This window comes from Cucurbita pepo, chromosome 7, assembly GCF_057944985.1.
Source record: "Cucurbita pepo subsp. pepo isolate OVF chromosome 7, ASM5794498v1, whole genome shotgun sequence".
In the NCBI taxonomy this organism is placed as follows: Eukaryota; Viridiplantae; Streptophyta; class Magnoliopsida; order Cucurbitales; family Cucurbitaceae; genus Cucurbita; species Cucurbita pepo.
The window spans coordinates 7,389,518-7,409,153 of NC_141804.1; the positions used below are offsets into that span (position 1 = coordinate 7,389,518).

The following is a 19,636-nucleotide window of genomic DNA, read 5'->3' on the forward strand; positions in this document are numbered from 1 at the left end:
CATCGGTAGAGCATTTGAGATGGCTTGATTTTCTGAGATTTCTAAGAAATTCGTTCATAAGATAGATAAAATAAGAGTAGGATGATTTTTCTCTGAATTCTTCAATTGATATTCAAGAAAGAGCTATCGGCCGATCGATGCTCTCCTTACATTGATGAAGTCTGTTTATAGACTTCGAATTTGATCGTAAATTTGAAAAACGCCAACTAAGAGATAAGATCGAATCTAGCAGGACAGGACCCCTGCAAGACCTATTTCCGTTATGGTTATAGGAACTTTAGTTTTGTGTTGTACTAGATAAGGTATACCGAGATAAAAGCCTATTTGACAATTGTGATCAGTCAAGTATTGCAAAGTCTCGGTATCTATTATGGGTCAGAATTGGATCATAAAGGAATTTCGGTCTATACCAGCACCATAATATCTGATTGGAGAGTAAGATTAGAATTAGAGATTGATCGAAAAGCAAAGATATGCGCTCCTGTGAGTAGGAAACAAAAAAACATCTCTTCTAGTTCTATCATCAGCTATGAGTTTGAATCTAAGAGAAATTCTCAAGAATGTTTGCTACCCTCGAATTCTTTTGTCTTTCCTAACTGATAAGGAGAAGAAAAAAAAGGATCAAAAGAAAATGTCATTTCGAGTTTAATCAACAATTTTCTTGTGTAGGCCAAGATACATTATTTTAAAATGAGATTTTGATGATGTATGGACAAAAAGGTCAATTACTGAATTTTGGGGATGTACGGCTGCATTGCACATCCCGAGATCGTGGCACATGCATAGGATAGTTGTTTTCCATTCGTAGTATAGGTTGAATTTCATTTGCATTCATACTATAGGTTAGTATAGGTTGAATTCCTGTTTGCATTATTAGTATAGGTTAGTATAGGTTGAATTGTAATCGCATTAATAAATCATAGGTTAGTATAGAACATTTATTTCAGAGTTGTTTTCCCTTCCTTTCCCTTGTATTGGTTATTCACGTGGTAATAAAAGACAAACTTATGTGCAGTTATGATAAGAGCCCATTTAAAGTAAATTCCGCATTTAAATGATAGTACTGACTTTAGATTAAATAAGTAATGGTCTATGGCCAAAAAAGGTCAATTATTGAAGCTTTAACAAGTTTAGAGAATTTGACTGGGAGAACCTATATAAGTAAAAAAATATTGATCCAATTTAATGGAATCGTCATAAAAAAAATGTGGATATTGAGATTAGGATTGGGTAAGTTTGCCAACCTTATTGTCCCGTAACCTAACCGTATTCTTTCATCAATCTCTCTTATCCATATCACTCCGATATGTGACCTAACCTTAATGTTTCATGAACGTATTTTACTCTTATCGTTACATTTCGTTTTGTGCATCCTTCTCGTATCCTATCTCAAACATATCATTGAACACATCGTACCGTAATTATTATCATACAATTCACATATTATAACATATACATAACATACAAGAAGCATATCAATCCACAGACAATTCGCACATATCAATATATATGACACGTGCAGAACCATAGGTACGTGTCAACGTCAAATATAACCATGTCGATAGTAAGGTCACTTACCTGGTTAGCTTAAGTCGTCACAAATATATCTTTAATGAAGGTTCGATTCCGTCCTTTAAAATCCGAGTCAACCTATGTGAGCCCATGACATCAGTTTAAAGTTTGAACCCTACAAAATTATTTATGTAATTTACATTGGTCCATTGTTAAAAGTCTTGAAATGTATATCTATAATTATATTTTTATTAAAAATCTTATTTTCCATGGTTCATAAAAAAAAATAAAAATAAAAATAAAAATAAACCTATTATTATTATTTTAACTATTTTTTTATAATTATTTTTATTTCTTTCTTTATTTATTTATTTTTGGGTTATTACATGGTAAATGACCAAAATACTCTTATGAAAAGTTTAAGACGTTTTCAATATTCTAGAAAACTCAAAATACTATGAAAATAGGAGATTCATTTACCATATTAAGAAGTATGAAAGATTTTAGGGAATTATGACAATTTTGGAGTATGCATTAAGATTTAAAATACGCAACTATCCCTCATGATACTTTATAAGAAATCAAAGTTTTATGAATACCAAGGTAAGTTTTATGCATGCAAATAAAAGTTTATGACTCATATGGATGAGGACGTACTTGTTGAGATTTTTTTTTTTTTTTGTTAGTTGTATTTCAAAACTAAACAACAACAACAAAAAAAAATAATAATAAAAAAAAAAAAAAAAAAAAAAGACCCGAGTTATTCAAGGACTAAAATAGTTTCAGGAACGATGTAATAGCAAATAAATAAGGACTAAAAAACTTTTAGGGACAAAGTTTCTTTAGAGGTATATGATGTAATAGCCAATAATAATAAAATAAATAAATGAATAAATAAATAAATAATTAAAAATAATTAGAAAAGAAAAAAACAAAGAAGATTACGCATCACAAGAAAGAAACCTTACCCACTCGTGTCCACCAACCTCCCATCCCATCCCATCCCCATTATCTCTCCTCAACTAATGACCCACAATATCTACATAGAAATAATAAAAAAATTGAGAAAACAAGGACGCAATATGATGAGATTTGAGAGATTTTGGTCTATTTTTAAGGTAGATCGTACTTCTTTCTACTTTAGCTTGAAAAGAAATTAATTTAAATCTTCTTTCCTTTATCCAATATTTTAAATAATCAGATCACATCCAGCCTCATATTAGTCTCGAGAGAGCTCAACAAGAAGATCTAGTAGAAGAAGACAATCATGATCACCGTCAAAGAAATTAAAAAACAAGAAGGAGACCAACTTGGATGATTGATTATGAGATGGACTATGACTCACGTGATAGGGCTTATTTTGCATTTTTTTTATGGATAATGATCCAATTGTCTATGAAGAAGTTGTAAAGGAGAAGAAATGGAGAGAAGCCATGGACGGTGAAATCAAATCCATAGAGAAGAATAAGACTTGGGAGCTCACGGATCTTCCTAAAGGGCAGAAAACAATTGGAGTAAAATGGGTTTTCAAAACCACGTTGAATGAACACAGTGAGGTGGATAATTACAAGGCACGACTAGTTGCAAAAGGATACAAGCAGAAGTAACGAGTTGATTTTAAAGATGTATTTGCACTCGTAGCACGTCAAGATACTATAAGGCTTATAATTTCTACTGCAGCATAGAAATCATGGCCTTTTTACATTGAGAGCACCAAGAAGAGGTATATGCGGAGCAGGTTTTGTTCAAAAAGGTAAAGAAGAAAAAATGTATAGGTTGAAGAAAGCTCTGTATGGTTTGAAGCAAGCTACGAGAGCATGGTAAAGTCCCATTGACTATCATTTTGAAAAGATGGGATTCACTAAATGTCCATATGAACATATGTTATATGTGAAAACTGAAAAGGGAGGTAACATTCTCATTATTTGCTTATATGTTGATGATTTAATATTTAATGGCAATAATGAAGAAATGTTTGAACTTTTTAAGAAGAACATGATGAAAGAATTTGAAATGACAGATCTTGGTTTGATGAGATATTTTCTTGGAATAGAAGTTACTCAAATTGTCGTTGGTAACTTTATCTGTCAGAAGAAATATGCTCAAGAGTTACTTGAAAGATTTAAAATGGATGAGTGCACATTTGGAACTCCATCAGAATTGGGTTTGAAGTTGCACAAAGATATTGAAGGGCGAGAGGTTGATAATAGGTACTTCAAGCAAATTGTTGGAAGTTTGATGTACTTAACTTCAACAAGACTAGACATCATGTATGCGGTTAGTATGATAAGTCGCTACATGGAGCATCCAATGGGAAAACATCTCAATGCAGCAAGAAGGATACTTCGTTATGTGAGAGGAACTTTTGATTTGGGGGTATTCTATAAGAAAGGAGATGATTCGAAGATGGTTGGCTATACAGATAGCGACTATGCAGGTGATATAGATGATCGTAAAAGTACTTCATGAAGTATTTTCATGATGAGCTCAAGAGATATTTGCTGGTCTTCAAAGAAGCAACCTATTGTAACACTCTCAAGTATAGAAGCAGAGTTTGTGGCAGCAACAACATGCTCATGCCAAGCAATTTGGTTAAGAAAGATGCTTGAAATTCTTCATCAGAAGCAACCAGGTACGACGGTTATATATTGTGATAATATGTCAACTATTAAGTTGTCTAAGAATCTTGTGTTGCATGTAAGGAGTAAGCACATCGATGTTCGATTTCAATTCTTGTGTGATTTGTGTAAAGAAGGCACTATTGAACTTAACTTTTGCCAAAGTGATGAACAAATCGTTGACTTATTCACAAAGGCTTTAAAATAACCGTTGTTTGAGAAGCTTAGAAGAAATATGGGGATGTGAAAAATCCAAGATGTAGTTCAAGAAGATGAAGTGAAGTCCTAAACTGATTTCTGTAGAATTCAATTTAAGGGAGTGTGTTGAAGTGTCACTTGTAGATACATATTTGAATAGATACGTGCGTTGAAGAGTCACTTGTAGATACATGTATAAGGACATGTATGAATAGATACAGGTAGGTTCGTTAGTTTCTAATTAATTAGGTGCATCATTTTTGGATAAATGAAGGGTATTGGGGAATGTCCCAAATTACCTTTATATGTGTGTATATATGTATATGTATATATATGTATGTTGACATTGGTGAAAGGCTTAGAAAATCAATTAAGGATTCATTCATAGTTATACAAAGTTCTCTTCTCCCAAAGAATTCTACCAAATTTTAGCTTATGTTAAGACCTTGTGTTTTAATCTTCCACTAAATGAAGGGTTAGTTATCGTTTTGATGCCTTGTCCAATTGGTTTTGTAACTGCCCAGATCTTCTGCTAGCAGATATTGTTCTCTTTGGGATTCCCTTTCCGGCTTCCCCTCAAGACTTTAAAACGCGTCTACTAGGGGAAGGTTTCCACACCCTTATAAATGGTGGTTTGTTCTCCTCCCCTACCAATGTGGGTCATCACAATCCGAAAGGGAAAGCCCAAAGAGGACAATATCTACATGCAGTAGATATGGGTCGTTACAAATGGTATCAGAGCCATGATGTGCCAGCCTTCTAACTATTCCCCAAAGGAGGTAGACAAGTTTATAGATCTTGTAGACTAGCCTACGATGTAGGCTTGGCATATTCCACGGTCCAATCGCCGATGCTCCTTCATTGTCAGGTACACCTTGTATGGATGAGGGAAGGACGATTTTTTTTTTTTTTTTTTTTTTTTTTGTAGTATATTTATTGTGATTGGCTTTAAAAATTGAATGTCATGATACTGTATGATTTTATGCTATGATGTGATCTTGTATCAATGCATGTCTTTATGTTACAACATTTATGTTTTCTTTTCCTTGAATTATAGAGTAGAATGTATGTAATGTTATAAGTAAATCATAGACTTAGATAGAACCATTTTCTTGGTTTCTAGAACCATGCGGCACAGAGGGTGTAGAAGAGGTAGGAGAGGGAGAAGACGACCTCCCATAAGGAGATGGGGAAGAAGAGAAGCCAAAAGAAGCTTTTCCCAAGAAGGGTCGACTACTGGACGACCTCCCAACAGGCCACGTTGTTAGCTATGCAACAAGTCGCAGCAATAGCCACGCAACCAGCCAATGCGACGGCCACGCAACCGGTGGATGCGACAGCCACACAATCGGCCAAAAACCGCAACCAGACAGGAGGGCAAGTTGGTTAAAAGAATTCAGACGGTGTAGCCCCCGTCCTTTTGTCGGTAAAAAAGAAGATCCCACAGCAGCTCAGATGTGGATCGGAAACATGGAAATGACCTTTGAATCAATGAGATGCCCTGATGAACATCAAGTAGCGTGTGCGGCATATGTACTGCAAAAAGACGCAGAAGTGTGGTGGGCGGATCACAACATGTGAAACCTTTAAGGAAGCCTTCCTGAAATATTACTAATGAAAGGAAACCCATATAAAGAAACAGAAAGAATTTAACCACCTGACCCAAGTTGAATGCATGGTGGATTAGTATGATCAAGAATTCATGAGATTAAGAAGGTTCGCACCTTCACTACTAGACACTGAAGAGAAACAGACGGATAAATTTGTGTTGGGGTTGAACCTAAAGGCCCGCCGCATGTTGGAGGCATTTAACCCGAAAACTTACGAAGAGGCCCTAAAGACGGCCGAGGCTCTAGAGGTGAGGAGAAAAATCTAGAGCCAACGGTTGGTAGGCTCCGGTGTGTGTTATAAATGCGCTCGTGCAGGTCACGTGGCTAGAGCTTGCCCTGCAAGGGACACGAGAAACCGTACGGAACCCCTTAGAGGTCGGGTCGCTCAAGAACCCACCATGCAAACCCACGCACAAACCAGGACTTATGCAACGACCAGTAAAAAGACGGGAACGTCTGGCATCGTGGTGACAGGTACGCTTTCTATACTAGGATGCTTTGCATTGACGTTGTTTGATTCGAGTTCTACCCATTCATTTTTTTCTTTGCCATTTGTTAGTCAATCAGGGTTTGTAGTAGAACCCTTAATGTATGTATTGTCAGTCGGTACCCCAGCAGGGGTAGACCTAGTCAAGAAAAATGAGTAAAAGACGAACAAGTGGTAATAGCTGGACGAACTATCCACATAAACCTAAAAGTAGTAGATATGACAGATTTTGACGTCATACTAGAAATGGACTGGCTAGCCAAAAACTTTACTAGCATAGACTGCCATAAGAAAGAAGTGGTATTCACACCTCCAAACGGACTTACCTTTAAGTTTAAAGGAACCTTCATAGGCACCACCCTAAAAATAATATCGATGATGAAAGCTAGACGCCTGGTACAACAAGGGGGGTGGGCGATTCTAGCCTGTGCATTAAACACAAAAGGAAAGGAAAAAACAATAGATACGGTACCCATAGTAAACGAATTCACAGATGTCTTTCCGGAGTACCTCCCGGGAATCCCTCCATTGCGAGCGGTAGACTTTGGAATAGAATTGGAACCAAGAACGGGACCCATCTCTAAAGTCCCATACCGCATGGCCCCAATAGAATTAAAAGAACTAAAATCACAACTACAAGACTTATTAGATAAAGGCTTCATTCGACCTAGCGTATCTCCTGTGGGTGTGCCAATGTTTTTTGTTAAAAAGAAAGATGGCTCTATGCATCTATGCATTTCCTACAGAGATTAAACAAGAGGATGGTAAAAAACAAATATCCATTACCCCGCATCGAGGACCTATTCAACCAACTTTGAGAGGCAACATTGTTTTCCAAAATATACCTTCGATCAGGATATCATCAAATTAAGATTAAAAATGAAGATATACCGAAAACAACCTTTCAAACCAGATATGGCTACTATGAGTTTGTGGTAATGTCCTTTGGCCATACCAACGCTCCAGCGATGTTCATGGAATTAATGAACCGAGTATTTAAGGAGTGCTTAGACACGTTTGTGATCGTGTTCATAGACGACATCCTGATATACTCGAAAACGGACCAAGAACACCAAGAGCACCTTCGAAAAGCCCTAACTATCTTAAGGGAGAACAAGTTGTATGCCAAATTCTCCAAATACGAATTTTGGCTATGACAGGTTTCGTTTTTGGGACGCGTAGTGTTCAAAGACAGAATTTTAGTAGATCCCACCAAGATAGAAGCCGTCAAGAAATTGAAATGTCCAACTACGGTCACCGAGATATGAAGTTTCTTGGAATTGGCAGTTACTATCGAAGGTTCGTCCAAGACTTTGCTTAGGATCGATCTGATTGACCAATAATATGATTAGGTAAGAATCGATTAAAAATTGGTCAAGAATATGTCTCGAAAAAAAATTGAGAGAAAAAGTAGAGTATAGAAAGAATATCGGAAGATAAGAAAGTAGTCCCTCGAAATAAAAAATAGAAAATGAAATCTTAATATAAATAGAATATATATATCATACGTATATATATTTAGATGTATATTATAACATTCCAAGACTTTATCCTTGCAAAGTCTTTAATGCCCGCATGAAGTTTTGCATTGTAAGAGTTAGAGAATTGAACATGAAATTGATGCCATGGATTCATATAGGTTGGCTTGGATACAAAGAGAAAAATCGAACTTTCATTAATGATAAATTGGTAACACCCGTATAAGCTAATCAAGTAAGTGGTCTTACTATACGATAGACTAAAAATTGTATGAGTTATGATGATGTATGAACTAAATCGTACGATGCAACATGAGTTTTGATGATGTATGAGTTATGATGATGTTTGGGTTACGATACTTGATGATGTGCGCAGTATATATATTTTGATGAATGATATACTTGATATGTTTGATGCACTTTGTGGCAATATGATGAGTATGATGATTGCGTGACGTTTACCTTAACATGATGATGTTTTCCATGTTGAACATGCCTTATGATGTTGTTTTCCATATTGCATCATGTCGTTAGATCGACATAGGACACAACCCTAAGAGTATGAAGATGATATTAATGTAAATATCCATGAGCACGTGTTACATAGTGTAACCAAGAGATGAGACTAGAGGGTTGTGTCAGAAGAGATGTATAATTGGACTTAGAGGGATCTCATGCATATTGTATGTTCATAAAGCATAGGGCTACTTCCCCTAGAGATGATGAGTGCAGACGCGCACCGTATGATGAGCGCAAATGCGCACAGGTGCAAATGCACACAGATGAGGGTGTTCATGAGGCGCATGACACTATGGGGTTCCGCTGACCTCCGGACGTCGTTACAGATTAGCTTGACCAAAGGGTCCAGGGGATGTGCGAGCGCCCTGGGGATTCACACTCGCACGTGTGAGTCGTGTATAGGAAAGTACTACACATCCAATTTGTCTGAGACTGGAGGCCACCCTTAAGATGATTAGAGATAGGTCCCTAAATCATGATCGCATGTGTTTGCATTTGCATGGCCCCTATAGTGGGGCCACTTACTGAGTATTCTTTGAAATACTTAGGCCATGTGTCACATCATTTTTCAGGTCAAGGCAAGGCGCACTTGTACGAAGGACGGCGACATCGCGATCAGAGACTGTGGCACGTGCATAGGGTAGATTCATATTTAAATTTCTAGTCCTAAGTTAGAATAGGTTGCTTTGCATTTCATTGTTTTAAATTATTTTGTATTTGTTTTTGTTTTCTCTAAATTTCAATATTTCATAGTTAAACACGTAAGACCATGGTTGTGTTCATGTAAGAGTTATATTTCCGCATTATATATGAGCATGAGACGTTAGTAGCGACTCTGTGTATGTGGAAATTTAGGGTCGTTACAAGTGTAGATCCCCATTGTGCTTGGACGAAGTAGGAAAACGAGAAATGGTAGGACCCGAGTTGGTCCGCATCACCAACGAGGCGATACAGAAAATGAGAGCAAGGATGAGTACCGCACAAAGTAGGCAAAAGAGCTATGCCAACGATGGGTGTAGGAACTTAGAGTTCGAAGAGGGGGACCCAGTGTTCCTAAAATTAGCTCCTGTGAAAGGCGTTCTAAGATTCGAACGTAAGGGAAAGCTAAGACTCCGCTTTATTGGACCTTTCAAAATCCTCGAAAGAATAGGTTTAGTAGCGTACAAACTAGCCTTACCACCTTTGCTCTCGAGCATACACGATGTATTCCATGTGTCCATGTTGAGGAAATATATTACGGACCCTATGTATGTGATAGACTACAGAATCCTTGAGATCGAGAAAAACTTGAGTTATCAGGAGAAACTAATTAAAATCCTAGCTCAGGAAGTGAAAGCCTTACGTAATAGAAACATAGGGTTCGTCAAAGTATTGTGGCAAAACCACCAAACAGAGGAAGTGACGTGGGAACGAGAGGAGGAAATAAAGGAAAAATATCCCGAATTGATCCACGAGTTTGAGACTTTTGGGGACGAAAGTTCTTTTTAGAGGTAGATAATGTAACGGATTAGATTAAAAAAAAAACAAATTTGTAGTCGTCGGCAGGACCGAAAACTATTCTGGCATGAATGGTACTATAATTCTAAATGTCTGGATTATTCTGGCGTGAATGGTACTATAATTCTGAATGTAAACAGCATGTAATGTATGACATGAAATCACGATAAATTGCACGAAATGTAACCCCGTTAGGATTATGTATGATACGTAGACTGAAAAATAAGAAATGACATGAAGCATGAAAGATGATTGTGGGGTTATATTTATTAATGATAAAAGTAGAAATATTGGGGACCTCATGCATTATGTGTGCTCATGCATTGGGGGGATACCCCTATTCCATCACGAGGGTACGGACGCGTACATCCAATGGCAGGACAACGATCGTTATGTTTTGCATAGTGCTGCCGTGATAGTTACTAGTTCTAACGGGTGTCCAACCTAAGGAGCTCCCAGAGTATGCTCGCCCGACAAGGAAAGTGGCCCAGCGGTGTGCGAACTGACTGGTGAGCCCATACTCGCACGTATGAGCTGTGTGTAGAGTATATGGTACACGTCCAAATTACTCGTTAGGACAGCATCGTAGGAAGACAGATTGAAAGATAGGTCTCATCATCTCATTTGCATATGATTGTTGCATAACCCCAATAGGGGGTCACTTACTGAGTATTCTACAAATACTCAAGCCTTGTGCTGTTATATTTTCAGATAAAGGAAAGGCACCCATATGAGATCGACGGCGGCATCGCACATCCCAGGATAGTGGCACATGCATAGGATAGTTGTTTTCCATTTCGTAGTATAGGTTAGTATAGGTTGAATTTCATTTGCATTCATAGTATAGGTTAGTTTAGGTTGAATCCCCGTTTGCATCATTAGTATATGATAATATAGGTTGAATTGTAACCGTATAATAAATCATAGGGTAGTATAAGACATTTATTTCAGCGTTGTTCTTTTTCCTTTCTTTCCCTTGCATTCGTTATTCATGAAGTAATAAAAGGCAAACTTATGTCGTATTTATGATAAGAGCTCATATAAGGTAAATTCTGCATTTAAAATATAGTAAGAACCATAGATTAAATAGGTAAAATTTAGGGTCGTTACAGTTGGTATCAGAGCCAGACACTGGACGATGTGCCAGCCTTCTCATTGTTCCCTGAAGGGGGTAGACACGAGGCGGTGTTCCAGTAAGGACACTGCGCCCCAAAGGAGGGTGAATTTGGGGGCGGTCCACATCGATTGGAGGAAGGAAAGAGTGTTAGCGAGGACACTGACCCCGAAGGGGGGGGGGGGTGGATTGTGATGTCCCACATTGGTTGGGGAGGAGAACAAACCACCATTTATAAGGGTGTGGAAACCTTTCCCTAGTAGACGCGTTTTAAAGCCTTGAGGGGAAGTCCGAAAGGGAAAACCCAAAGAGAACAATATCTGCTAGCGGTAGATCTGGGCCGTTACAGGTTTCTTGAAGTTAGTAATTCTTGTAAATATATCTATGCTTGCTTCATATAATTAAAGTGGGCAGATGATGTGAATGCAACTTTCGACCACTGGAATCGTCATTGATGTTGCTTCATATAATTAAAGGGGGCAGATGAAAGAAAAATTAGCTTATGGATTGCGATATGTGAATGCATCTTTTGACCACTGGAATCAAACATGTGGTTGCATCATTGACGTCTTGTCTTGTCTTTTTTGATAATGGGGATACGGTTGAGTCAACTCTGCCCATTAGTATTATTTAGAACGTTAAAAGTGGCTCTGTCCATTAGTATTGTTTAGAACGTTAAAAGTGGTGTACATTTAAATAAGAGTACAAATTCACCTCTAGCTGATATTGTTCTTTTTTAGCTTTTCCTTCTAGGTTTGCTCTCAAAGTTTTTAAAATGAGTCTCTTAGTTAAAGGTGTTCACACTCTTATAAACTGATGTTTTGTTCTTCTCTCCAACCTTCTCCCCAATCGATGTGGGATCTCACACGTCTTTTCTATAATCACCACCAAATTTGTGACTTTTAATAATAGATATTATTTATGAGGTGTCACATAAATTATTGAAAAATTCTAGCTTGTAAAACCATAAATACTAAATTCTTACTTAGGTGTCTAATTTTTATAATTTATCCTACAAATAGAAAAATAGGAGGGGAATTTGACTTGATGTTGCTTGGACCTCGGTGCTGGAGTCGAGGGAGTATGGTGATCGAACAATGAAGCAAAATAGAGACGAACAATGACAAAGTTGAATGGTGGCGGGTGAAGTCGATGCATAAGCTAAAGAAGTCAATTAGTCAACATGATTAGTTATTCACTAAAGCCAAAGGTAAAATCAGAGCCATTTCCACAAGTCGGACAAAACCACCACTCCTAGATGGAGCTGTTAACCGAGTTAATTATGCAGGAATTCAATGAATGATGCATGCGACTGTGGTTTTTAGATTTTCTCCTCGAGTTGCATGTAGTTGTAGCTTGTAAGAGGAGTCGAGATCACTTAATTATATAGCTGACTACTCTAGGATTTATCTACCATGCATGTCTACGAAAGCCACGTAGCTAAATATTAGATAGGTAGATATTAGGTAACACAATAATAATAACAAAAATGGTATACATAACGTGAAGTTTTAAGAATGAAAGATGAAGTGATTGAAGAAGCATCCTTTAATGGATGGGAGCATGATGAGGGTATGTATGCAAGCTTAGTGTCAAATGCTAATGGAGTATCTATCCTATTGGATGGCTTCTTGGTGGATGTCTTGTAATGCTTTTCATGCCACGTTTTTATGCTTCAACCTTCTATTAATGCTCCACCACTACATTCATAATAAAATTAATTTACTCCTCTTTGAACAAAAGTTTATACTTTAATGCATAAAGTTTTTAAAATAAGTCTACAAAAACGGCTTAATTTACTCCTCCTTTGTTAAAAAGTTTTATGCTTTAATGCTTAAAGTTTTCAAAATAAGTCAACAAAAACGACTTTATTGTTCACCGAGGTAAAATAATTCAATTCGCAAGTGACATTTTTTTGGTTGGGTAACCAGACCAACTCAAAAACAGGGTTATTACTCAACCCAACTACCTTACTTTTAAGATTATTATGAAAATTAAAAATATTTTAACCTTTGTAACTAATGTTAGTGATAGGCTTGTAAATATTTGATATTTGAGATTTATGAGATTTTGGTTAGTAAGGTAATATGCACAACACAACAACCTAAAATTTTGGGTTACTAAAAAAGATTTATCCAACTCAACCCAGGTACACCGGAAAATCTATAGCCAAACAAGCCATACAAAATTTGAGCCTACATGGAAGGATTATTAGGAGGGTAGCCATTTTTTTTCTTTTGTAGCTATCCACTTATATCTTTTTTTTTTTTTTTTTTTTTTTTTTTTTTTTTTTTTTTTTTTTTTTGCCTATTAGGAATTCCAAAACTTATGAAATTTCTTTAGTAGGTCTTCGTTTCCACGTGCGTGGAGACTTCCCACGCGTGAGTACATACGCGCACTTGGGAACGAGAAGTGCACTCCTTGCACGACATGTGACACACATGGATAGGCACATCAGTGGACTGCTTGGATTGTGGGTGCTTAATCGGGTCCCGCCTCAATTCAACGGTCAAGCAAAGCGGGTCGCATTGGGTCACCCTCGGTTGACCCAATCAACTTAGTTTCTTTTCTCAAATAACTCAAATCAACTTAGTTTCTTCACCAAAATTGTAGAGTTTTAATTAATCTATTCAAAGATCAATTCAACTTCCTCTCCCTTCATGAAATTTGAGGAAATCCCTCCAAAAATCATGAACAACCTATAAAAAATGGAAAATCTAACCCTAAGAAAATCTCTTGGATCTAAAGGAAAATTGAAAACGAAAACTCGAAATCCGTAACTCTCGATCTATCTTGTTACTTGATGGATTTGGATGACTAAAATGTCCAAATACATACGGCTCAATCCAATGAATTTTTTTGTGAAAGACCTTTGCTAAAATCCGACTGCAAGCTGCCGTTTAGAGCGGATTTCAGTTTCTCTCTACCTCTCTCTCAAACCCTAATCTCCACCTTTTTTTTTTTTTTCCCTTCTTCTTCCTTCATAAAACTTATTAGGGTAATAGCAAACCCCTCATTCGAAAAGAGGCTCAAAAGGATCCTTTTGCCCATCGGGGTTTAAATTGACCGTTTTTTTTTTTTATTTTATATTTTTCTGAGTTTATGGGATTTTTATAAGAATTTTTCTCTTCTACATCATCTTAAAATCCAGCTTCTAAGTCTCTCAATAAAATTTAATCCTTGTCGGGGCTCCAGTCTTATACAAGTCAATCCATGTACACCCCTACAATCGATAGCCAAACAATTATTAAAAGTCATACAAATTTGAGTCAACGTTCAAGTGATTATTACGAGGGTAACTATTTTTCTCGATCATAAGCAAAAAGCAATCGAGACTATTGCTAGTCATCGAAACAAGCTTTCAAATTCAGAAACTTATATTTAGTAGGTGGAGACAAAGATAAAAGCGATTTTGATATTTCCAAATTCCAATGTTCAATAATAAGTAATGAGAAAAATGAGAGGAAGTGACGAAGTTTAGGCAATAAGAAAGAGTGGGAAAAATAGGGTTCTTGTGGGCTATAAATACATATCCACACCTTAAGTTGATCAACTTGGGGAACAACATGGATAGCATTTTGAGCCAATCCATAGTACTCCCACTACTACTCCTTCTCGCTTCTTCCTATGCATCTGCCCACATCCCACGCCTTGGCGTCCAAAGAAGGGCATCCCGAAACAAGCCCCAACAAGCTAGCACACTCGACGGTCTAGCCACTTTTTATTACAAACAACCACTCGATCACTTCAATTATTTACCTCAAAGCTACGACACGTTTGATCAACGATATGTTATTGATTTCAAACACGGGCAAGGTGTGAATCCCAATGCTCCCATCGTTGTTTATTTCGGTGCCGAAGGAGATATCGACGATGAGATATCGTTTATGAGATTTCCCATTCGTCTTGCGTCTCGATACAAGGCTATGCTTGTGTATTTAGAGGTAAGAGGTGTTAAGGTTATTGCCTCGAATGTATTCGATCTTATTTTTGACATGTTTTGCTTGTTTATAGCATCGATTTTATGGGAAATCAGTACCATTTGGTTCGATAGAGAAGGCTATGAAAAATGCGAGCGTTCGAGGATATTTGAATTCGGCTCAAGCCTTAGCTGATTATGCGGAAATGCTTTTGCATATCAAAAAAATGTTTGCTTCTCAAACTTCTCCTATCATTGTCATTGGAGCCTCCTATGGTGGAAGTAAGTTAACTTAATCGTTTTAAATTTTCATAATTCTTTCAAGGGAATGAATTTCTAATATTATCCACTTCACCTTCACCTTAACATTGAAGCGTCCGTGAGTTGTTGATAGAGACAAGGATTCTCTACAATTGTATGATATTATCCACTTTAATATGATAAAGTACACCTAGAGCCTTCGACATGGCTCTGATACCACTTGATAGTGACAAAGAACCTCCAAAGTAGTATGATATTATTCATTTTGAGTATAAGGTCTCATAACTTTAGTTTTAGTTTTCCCAAAATGTCTCATACCAATAGAGATAATACCCTTTGCTTATATATTCATGATCTTCCTCTTAATTAGCCAATGTGAAACTCCAGTAATCCTTAACAATTTTTGATAGATTTAGACCTTTGTCATAACAAATGATAAAACATTGATCATTATCTAGTTTATGAAAATTGAGCTTATAAACACTATTCATTGTGAGATCCCACATCCGTTAGGGAGGAGAACGAAACATTATTTATAAGTGTGTAGAGATCTCTCTCTAGCAAACGTGTTTTTAAAAACCTTGAGGGGAAGCCCGAAAAGGAAAGCCCATAGAGGACAGTATCTACTAGTGATGGGCTCGGGTTGTTAAATATCAAAGCCAGACATCCGGCGATGTGCCAGCGAGGAGGTTGGGTCTCGAAGAGGGTGGATTGGAGGGTCTCATATCAATTGGAGAAGAGGACGCTAGGGCCAAAATGGGTGGATTGTGAGATCCCACATCGGTTGAAAAGGAGAAAGGTGTGGAAACCTATCCCTAGTAGTGCCTAGTAGTGGCTTTGAGGGAAAATCCAAAAAGGAAAACCTAAAGAGTAGAATATTTGCTAAAAGGAAAACCTAAAAAGTACAATATTTGCTAGAAGTGGACTTGTTACAACTCATACCTATGAGTTTCTTTATTTTGTTATATACTTTTTGCTCGTGTTTTCGAAATAAGAATTTAAAAAAAAAAATAGTTTTCCATGATCATAATGAGTATATAATGAGTATGCAATGGATACACAGTGCTAGCTTCATGGTTTAGGCTAAAGTATCCCCACATCGCTCTTGGAGCCCTGGCTTCTTCAGCCCCAATCCTTTACTTCGATAACATCACACCTCAAGACGGATATTACTCCATTGTCTCCAAATCATTCAAAGTAACTCCAAACAATCAATCAATCCCTTTTTTCATAATTCAAAACGCTTCAAATTATTCCCAACAATCCATTTTATGAAATCAGGAAAGCAGCCAAACATGCTACGAAAGCATACGAAGATCGTGGGCCGAAATCGATCGAATCGTGAAGAACAAGCCAGATGGGCTCATGATTTTGAGCAAAAGATTCAAAACTTGTGAGAAATTGAATGGAAGTCATGAGCTGAAGAACCATCTGGACAATGTTTTCACGTACGCAGCTCAGTACAACAGCCCGCATGAGAAGCGAGTGAGAGGCGTATGTGCGGCCATTGATGAAGTAGCAAGGAAAAACAGCGACGTGATTGAGCAAGTGATTGCGGGGGTCGTTGCTTTGATGGGGGAGAGGGATTGTTACGATGTGTTTGAATTTGGGGATCCCAATAATCCCATTGATCCCTTTACATGGCAGGCATGTTGATTCTTTTGCTATGTTTTCCGTGCTTAATTTTTTAAATTATGAATTAGATAGGTGGTTAGGAATAACTCCTCTCCATAATGATTAGATATAGTTTATTTAGATTATAAGGTCTTGTGGATTAGTTTATCCTCCTCTCGAACAAATTACATTCTTTGTTTGATATTTGAGTCACTTTAACTACATCTTTGTTATATCCTACATTGGTTGGAGAAGAGAACGAAATACTCTTTATAAGGGTGTGGAAACATTTCTCTAGCAGAAGCGTTCTAAAGCGTTGAGGGGAAGCTCAAAAGATAAAGTCCAAAGAGGACAATATCTGCTAGCGGTAAGCTTGAACTGTTACAAATGGTATCAGAGCCAGATTATTGGGTGATATGCTAGCGAGGAGGCTGTTCCTCGAAGGGGGTAGACACGAGATGGTGTGCCAGTAAGAACGCTGAGCTCCAAAGGGGGTGGATTTGGTAGGGACCCCACATCAATTGGAGAAAGGAACGAGTGCCAACGAAGACGCTGGGCCATAGAGGGGGTGAATTGTGATATCCCTCGTTAGTTGGGGAGGAGAACGAAACATCATTTATAAGGGTGTGGAAACCTTTCCGCAGACGCGTTTTAAAGGCCCACATTGGTTGGGGAGGAGAACTAAACACCCTTCAATGGCTTGGGCCGTTACAAGATTCGAGGGAAAGTTCAAAGAGGCCAATATCTGCTAACGTTGGGCTTGAGCTGTTACAATCTTCGAAGCTCACACACTTCTTTGTTTGACATGGATAAGTTAAGAGCATCGCTCTTATACCATGTTATGAATCACTAACCTCCTTTAAGCATAAGCTCTCTACGCTTAACTCTGGGTTTTTCAAAAGACCTCATATGTTTTTCTTACTTGTAAACTCATGATTATTCTCTAAACTAGTCAAGGTGGGACTCCCTCCCAACCATCCCATCCTCACACAACTTAGTTTGTTCAGGAAAATAGCGAGATGGTAATGCCCATTGGCGTCAGTGGCAAGGACAAAGACTCGATGTTCCCAACGGCACCTTTTGACTTCAACAAATTTAAGAAGGATTGCAAAGCTTTGTATGGGGTTTCACCAAATCCTCATTGGATCACAACTTTCTATGGGGGCCAAGTAAGCCCTTAACTCACACATCTTTCACATTTTTAACCTAAACCAATAAAAATACTTTAAAATTAAAATTACAAAAAAAAAAAAAAAAAAAAAAAAAAAAGCTTTGAAGTTTTACAATAATATCTTTAAAACTTCCTAAAAAATATAAAAAATACTCTTCATTTTTAAAATTATTCTTAACCGTAATTCATTTTAAAAAAAATGGGCTATTTAGAGTAATAAATGATTTAAACATTTTTCTAAAATTTCAAGGTATTAATTTTAATGGGTATATTTGAAACATGATTCTAACAGTTTCATTCCATATGAATGGTTTAAGAATTTTTTTAAATTTATTTTAAAAAAATTAATTGTATTTTTTTTAAAATTATTTTTAAAAAATTAATTGTATTTTTTTTATATATTTTTTTAAAAAAGTTTAGATGGAAAAGTTAAAAAATATTTATGACATTTTAAAAGTTCTAATAGTATTTTAAAAATAAAGTAGGAACGTCTTTATCTAAAACTAACTATAAAGGGTATTTGAATCATTTTACAAGTAGTTTTAGTAGAAGGGCATTTTTATTAATTTAACCCAAAAAATTTTGATAAATTATGCAGGACCTGAAATTAATACTCCATCGGTTTGGAAGTAACATTATTTTCTCTAATGGCCTCAAAGATCCTTACAGCAGTGGTGGGTAAGAACAATATCTAAGCTCTTTAATTGGTACCACCTTCAAAGCTTCAAATTATTAATGGTATGGCGTTTGGATCGCAGGGTATTGCATAATATATCTGAGAGCATTGTTGCTATCCCCACGGCGGAAGGTAATGCTTTCATCATAATTTGATTAATTATTTTACATTTCATACCGTTTTTTAAATGCTAAAATTGTGATTAATGCAGGCTCCCATTGCTTAGACTTACAAGAAGGGAGGGAGGATGATCCTGAATGGTTGATAAGCCAAAGGAAGGCTGAAATGGGCATAATTGATGCTTGGATCTCGAAGTATTATGTCGATCTCTTACAATCCAACCAAACTCTACCTGCCTATTGATATATGTCTTGAAGAATGTCTAAAGTTGTTCTAATAAATCCTTTCTAAATTTGGAAACGAGAGATTAACAATGTGGATCAATTAGGTAGCTGTGTTTTTAAGATCAGATAATCGTGTTTCAAGGTAAAGAACAATGGTCTTTGAAATGCTTCGTGTTCCAGGGTGAAGAACAATGGTCTTTGAAATGCTTCTTACTTTCTAACAAGGATATTTTATTACACTGGTGTAATTGCCCAATAATAATAATAATCATAATAAAACAAACAAATAAATAATTAAAAAAAATTAGAAAAAAAAATTAGAAAAAAAAAAATTAGGATTGATATGGCTTCATCAGTAGACTTAATGGGATGAGAATAAATTTTGGTTTGTTTTTAAGGTAAATCATATCTCAGAATTCTCTCCTTTATAGTTAGCTTTAGAAAAAATTAAGTTCAGATCTTCATATATATATTGATATGTGTGAATTGTTTATAGTTCGATATGCTTATGATATGTTATAATATATGAATTGTATGATAATACTTACAGTACGATGTGTTCAATGATATGTTTGAGATAGGATACGAGAAGGATGCACAAAACATAATGTAACGATA

The 19,636-nt window shown here is 36.6% G+C and overlaps 1 protein-coding gene across 2 annotated transcripts; it reads left to right on the top strand.

Annotated features, from left to right (window-relative positions):
* Positions 1 to 14,508: 14,508 nt before the first annotated feature.
* Positions 14,509 to 19,189, top strand: LOC111784361 (uncharacterized). 2 transcript variants are annotated; one of them, XM_023665081.2, is made up of 8 exons: positions 14,509 to 14,977; positions 15,048 to 15,234; positions 16,277 to 16,410; positions 16,495 to 16,860; positions 17,835 to 17,996; positions 18,597 to 18,672; positions 18,757 to 18,806; positions 18,886 to 19,043. In XM_023665081.2, exons 1-8 carry the CDS (start codon positions 14,600 to 14,602, stop codon positions 18,898 to 18,900), a joined length of 1,368 nt encoding a protein of 455 aa, XP_023520849.1. In that variant the 5' UTR covers positions 14,509 to 14,599; the 3' UTR covers positions 18,901 to 19,043. The 2 variants fall into 2 exon arrangements, with proteins under 2 accessions (XP_023520849.1, XP_023520848.1); XM_023665080.2 differs by having other exon boundaries at positions 14,510 to 14,977; positions 18,597 to 18,676; positions 18,886 to 19,189.
* Positions 19,190 to 19,636: the final 447 nt, after the last annotated feature.

Coding starts and splice junctions, on each gene's coding strand:
- LOC111784361 (XM_023665080.2), top strand. CDS start 14,600: ATGGATAGCATTTTGAGCCAATCCATAGTACTCCCACTACTACTCCTT. Junction 15,235..16,276: donor TGGAGCCTCCTATGGTGGAA/GTAAGTTAACTT, acceptor ATGGATACACAG/TGCTAGCTTCATGGTTTAGG. Junction 18,677..18,756: donor GATCCTTACAGCAGTGGTGG/GTAAGAACAATA, acceptor TTTGGATCGCAG/GGTATTGCATAATATATCTG.